Source organism: Panthera uncia (genome assembly GCF_023721935.1).
Source record: "Panthera uncia isolate 11264 chromosome A1 unlocalized genomic scaffold, Puncia_PCG_1.0 HiC_scaffold_17, whole genome shotgun sequence".
NCBI lineage: Eukaryota > Metazoa > Chordata > Mammalia > Carnivora > Felidae > Panthera > Panthera uncia.
In genome coordinates, this window is record NW_026057577.1 from 35018035 (window position 1) to 35026690 (window position 8656).

An 8656-nucleotide genomic window follows, 5' to 3' on the forward strand; every position below is an offset into this window, starting at 1 on the left:
TAAGGTAGACATACAAACACGTGAATAAGTGCAAGTTAATAAATACTCTAATATGCACCTGACTTAAATACCTGACAGTTAGTGTAGAGGTTCACTGTCAATGCCAGTCATTGCCAATACTCGGTAAGTACTTAATAAACATTCATTGAATAGAAGAAAATTGAAGAAGATTCTATCTCAGATACTTTCTTTTCCTAATGGATAGTAAGCAGGAGAAAAAAAGTCCCAAAAATATTTTAGAAAAACAAATGTATTTTTAGAAAGGCATTCTTTTTAATTTATAGAATCATAGCCCTCTTATGGGCAACTAAATATAATCACAGGAGAGAGATCAACTATGGTAATACTCTTCTATTTCCTGAAAATGCAGAGAATTACATCATGCAAACTTGTCCTCAAGCTAGAGTTAATAAAACTATTCATCTCTCCTTCCCTCTGAAGCAGAGATTGACTCCATTGAACCCCAGAAAGGTATCATCTCTAGTCCCCTTTTCTATATGGTGGTCTTGGGCTTCTCACAGTCTTTCAGAAATCTGTATAAGAGTATTTTGGTCAAAGGAAAGTTTCACTTAGGTGATTCATACTGGCAAGTGGCATATCCATTTTCTCAGTGATCCTCTATATGTAATTTTAGAGTTGTTTTTCTTCCTGATAGCAAGTTCCCATTTAAAGGCCCTGGTAGTTTTCCTGCATCTTGGCTCATTGTAACTCTTTCAGTTTCTCTTTATTTGTTGTTGTTTCTGTTGGAATTGAAGCTCTTGAAACAGGAATAGTTCTAAATCTCAGGAATCAGGTTAATAATCTCCCTGTTTTTGAGATGTACTTAGAGTTCAGAAATGTCCCAAAAGCCTCACCGGATTTTTTGACTCTTAACGGGTTTTTACTCTTACAGGGTTTTGTGGTTTTTGATTCTTCTATAGGGTTTTGTGAGGGTTTTTTTAAGTTTATTTATTTTGAGAGAGAGAAAGAGAGTGTGAGCAGTGGAGGGCCAGAGAGAGAGATAATCCCAAGCAGGCTCTGCCCTGTTAGCACAGAGCCCAGTGCAAGACTTGATCTCACAAACCATGAGATCATGACCTGAACCGAAATCAAGAGTCGGTCACTTAACCAACTGAGCCACCTAGGTGTCCCTCTTCTATAGGGTTTTAAACATGGCATTGGCAATTTGCCAAGGTATTAGGGGCTTCAGTTGTGTGTGTGTGTGTATGTTTGTGTATTACATGTGAAAATTACTCTAACATCATCTCATAAGCATAATACATTTTTATGCACATGACTAGTGCAAATGGAAAAATATTTTTTATCACATCACTCTCTTTATTGCCTAAAGAGACCTGAGTTCAAATGTCACCCTCTAAACTACCATGTCAATGAGTCCAGTCTGTCTTCTTAGGGACATGGTATACCTCTGGCTTGTTTCAAAGGTCCAGTGTGCATTAACCCAGATATACTATTTCCTGATAAGTGAGTTGATTGTCTGCAATGGCAACTGATTTCATTATGGTGTATCTGTATTGACTGTGGGACAAGAACGACCTTCCAAGTCACTAATATTTTTGCTACAGCAGTGGTGTCTGTACCATTTAGCTAAATCGTCCCCCCAATTTTATCTTCATCACATGATTCCAAGCTTTTAAGGATGGGAAGAAAAAGAACGTTATTTTCTTTGAATAGTGTTCCGAAGCTTACAAAATGCATTCTTGCATATGATCCCACTTGATCCTCATGAACTCCTCAAGCTGTGCAAAGCAGCAGTCCCTCTCCCCATTTGATAGATGAGTTAACCAAGAAACAGAGTGAAAATTGCCTGAGGCCACTCAACCAGTCAGGAGTGGAGGCTTCAAGAGAACTCTGGTTTCTTCCTTACCAGCTTAGTAATACTCTCTAAGCCCAAATATAACTATGTGGACTGTGTACTTGGTGTTTTATATGCAGACTATTCTGTAGCCCTTATAGATCTGTTAATCAAAGAACTAACTTGAAGCTAGACATCAAATACATGGAGCTGGAGGCAACCCAGAAAGGTCTGTCTTTGGCGTGGTCAGGAATTTACATTGCAGGGTCATAAGAAAGTTGATGGCCAAGGCGAAGATATTTTATAGTGAGGTGCTGTAGAATTGGAGGTAGGACGTGGCCCTAGCAATTAAGACCAGGCTGGGGGCAAGAGTTTTAGAATAAAAGGTGAGTAGCACAGAAACCAAGGGGATCTGTTTGAATGCAAGGGGCTGTGAAGGCTGCTCTGTTCTGCCCATCTGCCAGTCAAATGAAGACACACAATTTATGGTGCAGTGGTAGGACCCCGAGGAAAATGGCTGGTCTGTGTTGTCAGGTTTGGAGGGGGGGTGCGGGGGGGGGGGGTTGCTCCAAAGTTGAAACTCATGTGTTTTCCTGTTTCCTTTCCTATTCCTTTTCTGCCTGTAATTCCTACCCTTTCCTATGTCTTTTTCTTAGTTTTGTTGAGATCTCAATCCATTCTCATGATTGCTAAGTTTTTGTATGTATGTAGGAACAAAATATCCCTATGAAATAATAGTAATGTGGGGCTCCTGGCCTTTTTTTTCCCACAGAGGAACAAAGAAACAGCATCATCAACTCCAGTTTAGAATCTGTCGTCTCATCAAATGCAAACAGCATCCTTAATTCCAACAGCAGCTTACAGCCCAACATGAACTCCAGTGACCCGGATCTCGATGTGCTCAAACCCACCCGGCCCAACTCGCTGTAAGTATGATGTCCGGCTGCCTGCCGCACCGTAGGCCCTTGCTGAGCTATTCCACCTGGAATTGGCCTTCTGGCCCCATCTGACTCTGAGCATTGTCCCGTGAACATGATTTTAACCTTCTTCCTAAGTGTGGAGCTTGGCTAGTTTGTTGTGGATTTTTTTAAGCATCATCATCTCAGAGGGGAATCATTATTCTTAACATACCGCTTCTTGGCCTTGGTGACCTTTGATTTACCATCCTGCTGAGGTGGCTTTGGTGATGGCTACTGACTGTGCTGGCTGCTGGGCATGAAAAGCGATTTCTTTTAGTTTTACAAAACATCCAGGCACTGTAGTAACTCAGAAGATCAGTAGCCAAGTCTGCTTCTCTCATTTATGTTGTCTTGGTTTCCCTTCTCCCTGATGATGTGGAGTATGTCCAGTGCTACCTCTGTGTCTCCTAGAAAGAAGAGCTGTCCAGTAGCCCTTTGAGTTTCCAGATCCTCAAACCTTAGCATGACTGTGATCACATATCAGAGGCTAGAAAAGAGAAGAATCTTTGTTACTTCACCTTTGGGTGGTAAGCACCCATAGCCCAGAACAGGCAGTTTGGGGGCTGCTTGTCCAGTCCTCCTCGGGAAGTAGATCCACTGTCTTGCGGTTTCCTCCCACATTGCCTAGCATGCTTCTTCAGACCAACGCATAAATCCTGTCAACCGGAGCCTTTGCAGAAAGTATGTGAGACCATGACCAGCACAGCTGGACCATCAGGCTACAGTTGAATAAGACTCGGGAAAAACGGAGCTGACCTTGCCTTTCTCTAGTAAAAATAGTTTGAGGTTCAGCCACAGATTGCCTTCAGAGCAGTCACTGCACTTAGCGAGTCACCAGGATACGAGAACCTTCTCCTACCCCTCTCCGTGCCTTGGTTGCATCCTCACACCCTGCCATTCTGTGTCTCTAAGATATTCACGGTTTGTAGAGCTGCAAAATGGGTCCAACAGTTTTTGCCTTGGAGGAGAGTAAGGGATATTAAGGCTTGGGGGGTGGGGCTGGGGAAAGGACTCTAAAGTGGACTTAAGGGGTGCTTACACTGCAGATGAAACAGTAGCATCAGATGAAATCATACACTGGGAAAATAATGGTCTGTTTTCAGTTGTCGGCAGCTTTAAATTCTACCTCGATGTTCAGGAAATGGAATTACTTCCCTGTTACCTGGTGGGAAATACGGTTATTCACCAAGAAGTATACCAGTGCCTCAAGAGCTCAAAATAATTTAACTTGTTCAGATTATGGGTGGTGAGTCTCTTCTGCTTCTCCACGGCCGTGCTTGCCTGTGGAGGCTCTGTGTCTTGCCGTCTGGCTCTGTCAAGCACTCCTCTATCTGCTTTCGTAGACTTGAAGGACATTCTGGTTTCTTCTTCCTCTCTCTTCCCCTCTCCCCATTTTGTCCAGACTTCTGTACCTGTCGGTAACTGATGTGATTGGTTGGTCAGCATGAGCGAGGTTGAATTTCTAGCCCAGGTTGCTTACCGTCCCCTGATGGTAGCCGGCAGAACCAATTAGTGGTCTTTAATCTTTGTTTTAAGTAGCTGGGAGCCCCCTGAGTCACCACTGAGTACAGTATGTCCGAAGGGACTGCTTTGGCAGCGAAGCAATAAATGGGACAGTGTTTTTTTAAATAGGTCCTGGAGCAAGGAACTTTGGATTTTTATTTTTCAGTTGTCTAGATGTGATTTGTTCCACATAAAACACTGGGGGTCACTCTGCCTGCTTCACACCATCCATAGTGACCGTTCCCTGCCTGCTGCAGAATTTGGGGGCTTTCCCAGGGAAGGAAGGGTGATGCCAGGAACAATTGGACTTTGTTTGACTTTCAAGGAAAGTTGGATGTAGGAGTGTGGAGGTTTCCAACAAGACTGCTCTCCTTCTAGGCTTCTAGTGAACACCTTCCTGATATCAGTAAGTCTTGAGCTCAAGGCTGTTCCTGAAGTAGAAGCAGTATTGATAGTGGCACTGACACCAGAGTTTGCCACGGCCCTGAACAGGGGCCACACGAAAGGCCCTGTAAGCTCTACAGCAGGTTCACTGACCGTTTCTGAAACCCAAGGCAGTGAGATGCCATTTCCAAGTCTGTGCCGCCTTCATTTTTCCTGCCTGTGATTTGCTTGGGTGGACTATGGACAGAAACTAGGTGATCCTGGCAACAGAAGCCACAATACTTTGCCTCAGAAAACTAATTCTGAGAAGCCTGTCAGCACGGTATGCCATGGTGATTGGGCTCAGTCACAACCAACGGAGACCCTGGGGAATGAAAGGGTCCATTCCCTCCATCATTGTTCACTTTAAAGTACACAGAGATCCTTGAATGGGAACACTTAATGATGCAGATGAAAACAGAAAACAAAGTCAGGGGGTGGGGGATTACCATTAGTTTGAATATTAATTAGGCATAAGGTGGGGAACCAGTCACCAGAAGCTGTCTGTTCTCCTTTTTATTTCATATATTTGCTTTTCATTGTTTTCATAATGACTGGAACGGTCATTATGACCGTGTAATAGTCATAATGAAAGGAACATGCTTTGTGACTCAGCATCCTTTGGTACTTTAGGGACCACATTTTGCTGTCTCATTGGTAAAACTTTCCTAATTCTCCAAGGAGATCAGGGCCCTCTTGTTTGTGTGGGCATAATGCTAAATCAGGCATCAAAATTAGAGATGCGCCATTCGAGCCATGCCAGGGCAAGGCTGCAGTGTTTGCATCTTTGGCAGACCTCCTAAATGTACCCATCTCTCCTGAAGATCAGAAGACACCTAAGTCAGGACCAAAGTCCAGTCTAAAATTGTCAGCAACTATTGCTGACCTATTGTGTGGCCAGACCTATGCTAAGCTACCAGGGGTAAAAGAGAAAAAGAGGATTTCTGGCCTTCCCAAGAGTTTATAAAGTGTGTCTGAGGAGGGAGGACAATGGTATATGGCAGTGCTAAGTGGGATTTATAGTGCATAAGTGCTTTTAGAGTTTACCAACTTTTTTTTTTAACATGTATTTATTTTTGAGAGATAGAGACAGAGTAGGAGTAGGGGAGGGGCAGAGAAAGAGAGAGACACAGAATCCAAAGCAGGCTCCAGGCTCTGAGTTGTCAGCAGAGAGCCTGATGTAGGGCTTGAACCCATGAACTGTGAGATCGTTATCTAAGCCAAAGTCGAATGCTTAACCTACTGAGCCACCCAGGAGCCCCCAGAGCTCACCAACTTTAAACTGATTATGTTGAGTACGTGCACCAGTGAGAATATCGGAAAGGGTGGCTAGATGAAATGTGAGGTTGGCGTTAGCTAAGACTTTATAGATCAAAATGGATGGATGAAGGTCATTGCAGATAAGGGGGAATGAGGGAGGCAAAGATGATCCACAGTGGAGAAAAACAGCCTACAGACCTGCATGCTGGGAGAAAGGGAGCTTCCTTTCTCCCCTACCACTCCCACCAAAAAACAAAACAAAAACAACACCTACTAAGCCAACGTTTATTTATTTATTTGTTTGTTTGTTTGTTTGTTTGTTTATACTTAAGCAATCTCTATACCCAACATGGGGCTTGAACTCATGACCTTGAGATCAAACCAACTTGTCGTGCTGGAACAACTAGACATCCACATGCAAAATAGGTAGATAGATAGGTAGGTAGGTAGGTAGGTAAGTAGATAGAGATACAGACTTGATACCTTTCAAAAAATTAACTCAAAATGGATCATAGACTGAAACGTAAAATGCAAAACTATGAAATCTCTAGAAGATGACCTCAGAGAACATCTAGGTGACCTTGGGTTTGGCAATGACTAGGAACATAATCCATGAAAGGAAAAATTGGTAAGTTGGACTTCATTTAGGTTAAACACCTATGCTGTATGAAAGATACTATTAAGAAAAAGAAAAGCCAAACCCAAAATAGGAGAAAATATTTGCAACACACATCCCTGATAAAGGATCGGTGTGCAAAATATATACAAAGAAATCTTAAAGTTCAGTAATAATTCAGCAAACGGCCCAATTAAAAACTGGGCAAAAGATCTGGATGGGCACCTCACTAAGGAAAACATTTAGAGGTAAATAAGCATATGAAAAGATGCTCAACATCTTAGGTCATTAGGGAATCGCAAATTAACACAATGAGCTCTCTCTGTACACCTGTTAGAATGCCTAAAATCTAAAACAGTGACACCACCAAATGCTATTAGGATGTGGAGCAAGAGGAACTCTCATGCGTTGCCAGTGGGAATGCAAAATGAGATACCCCCTTTGAAAGACAATTTGGCAGTTTCTTAGAAAGCTAAACATAGATTTCTCATACAACACGGTCCAGCAATCACACTCCTCAGTGTTGACTCAAATGAGTTGAAAACTGAAGTTCACACAAAAACCTGCCCATGAGTATTTATAGCAGCTTCATTCATAATTGCCAAAACTTGGAAGCAACTAGGGTGTTCTTCAGTAGGTGAGTGTATAAACCAACTGTGGTACATCCAGACAATGGAGTATAATTTGGTGATAAAAAGAAGTGAGCTGTGAAGTCATGAAAGAAGCCACTCTGAAAATACTACAAAATTTATGATACCAAATATCTGACCTTGTGAAAAAGACAAAACCATAGAGTCAGTAAAGAGATGAGTGGGCAGGAGGGAGGGGTAGTTGGAACACCGGGCATTCTTAGGGCAGTGACACCATTCTGCATGGTACTGTAACAGTAGGTATCATACAGTATGCATCTATCAAAACCCGTAAAACCAGTGGGTCACAGAGTGAATCCTCACGTCAACCATGGACTTTAGTTACTAATAATGTATCAGATGGGTTTGTCACTTGCAACAAATGTACCTCACAAATGAGAGATGTTAATTACAGGGGAATTTAGGCAGTAGGGAGACATTTCATGGAAACTTTAGTTATTTTGAGCAGTTTTTCTGGAACCTGAAAACTGCTCTAAAAAATTAAGTCTATTAATACATTTTTTTTTAAATCTGGATTTCCAACTTCTTTTGAAAAGTTAGATTTGACCATGCTAAATCCATGTGTTACTTGGTAATAGATGATGCTCACCACAGGGGCTATCTCCTCACAACTGGCCTGCTTTACTCTGTCTTATCTTCTGGCTGTATCCCTGTGATAGATTAAATATGGTCAAAGAAGCTTTGCAGCCCCCATTCAGAGATGGACTCCTTGGATCTGGGCTGGCCTTCATCCTCTGCCTTGATTTGGCCAAGAGAATGTGGTACAGATGATACTGTGTGTAACATCCGAGCCCAGGCCACAGGACCTTGTAGCTTCCCATCTCATCTTGGAATCCAGCTGCCATGTAAAAAGTCAAGTCTAGCCTCCTTGAGCATGAAAGATCATTGGAGAGAGAAGCCCAGCCATCCCAGTCAAGCCCAAGTCTAGGCCACCAATCAGTTGAATGCAGCCACATGAGTCCAAGAAGGACAAATAGAGAAGCTGCCCATTCAACCCACAGATTCATGAGAAATAATACATCGTGGTTTTTTAAGCCACTGAGTTTGGACCAGTTTATTCAGCAATAGTTAAATGACACAAGGCTCGTGCGTTTGTGACCTCAGAGCCCTCAAACTTCCTTGAGAGAGGGCTGCATCGCCTGGGTAAGGTAGAAAGGCAGTAAAGGTTCTCATTGTAGAGAGTGGCAGCATGGAGACTAGCCTGTCAGTTTTCAGAATCTTCTTTGAAAGAAACGATTCATAAATGAGATTCTAAGAAGTTAAGAGACAAAGCAAAACCCATAGCTAATGACTGAGGCAATCAGAAAGATAGCTCAAACACGGGCATGGAAAGCAGGAAACCCAGGGTTTTACTGCTGACACCAGCATAGACTGGCTGGTGCCAGTCCTCAGCCCCAGGCATGCCCATCCCCCCCCCCCCCCCCCCCCCCCCCCCCCCCCCCCCCCCCCC

The 8656-nt window shown here is 43.0% G+C and overlaps 1 protein-coding gene across 5 annotated transcripts in view; it reads left to right on the forward strand.

Annotated features, from left to right (window-relative positions):
• Positions 1–8656, forward strand: part of ARHGAP26 (Rho GTPase activating protein 26) — a 424192-nt gene that overhangs the window by 347920 nt on the left and 67616 nt on the right. For all 5 annotated transcript variants that reach the window (XM_049649399.1, XM_049649398.1, XM_049649400.1 and 2 more), the window contains one exon: positions 2568–2721. In XM_049649399.1, the coding sequence (XP_049505356.1) occupies positions 2568–2721 (154 nt within the window). The remainder of the gene's footprint in view (positions 1–2567; positions 2722–8656) is intronic.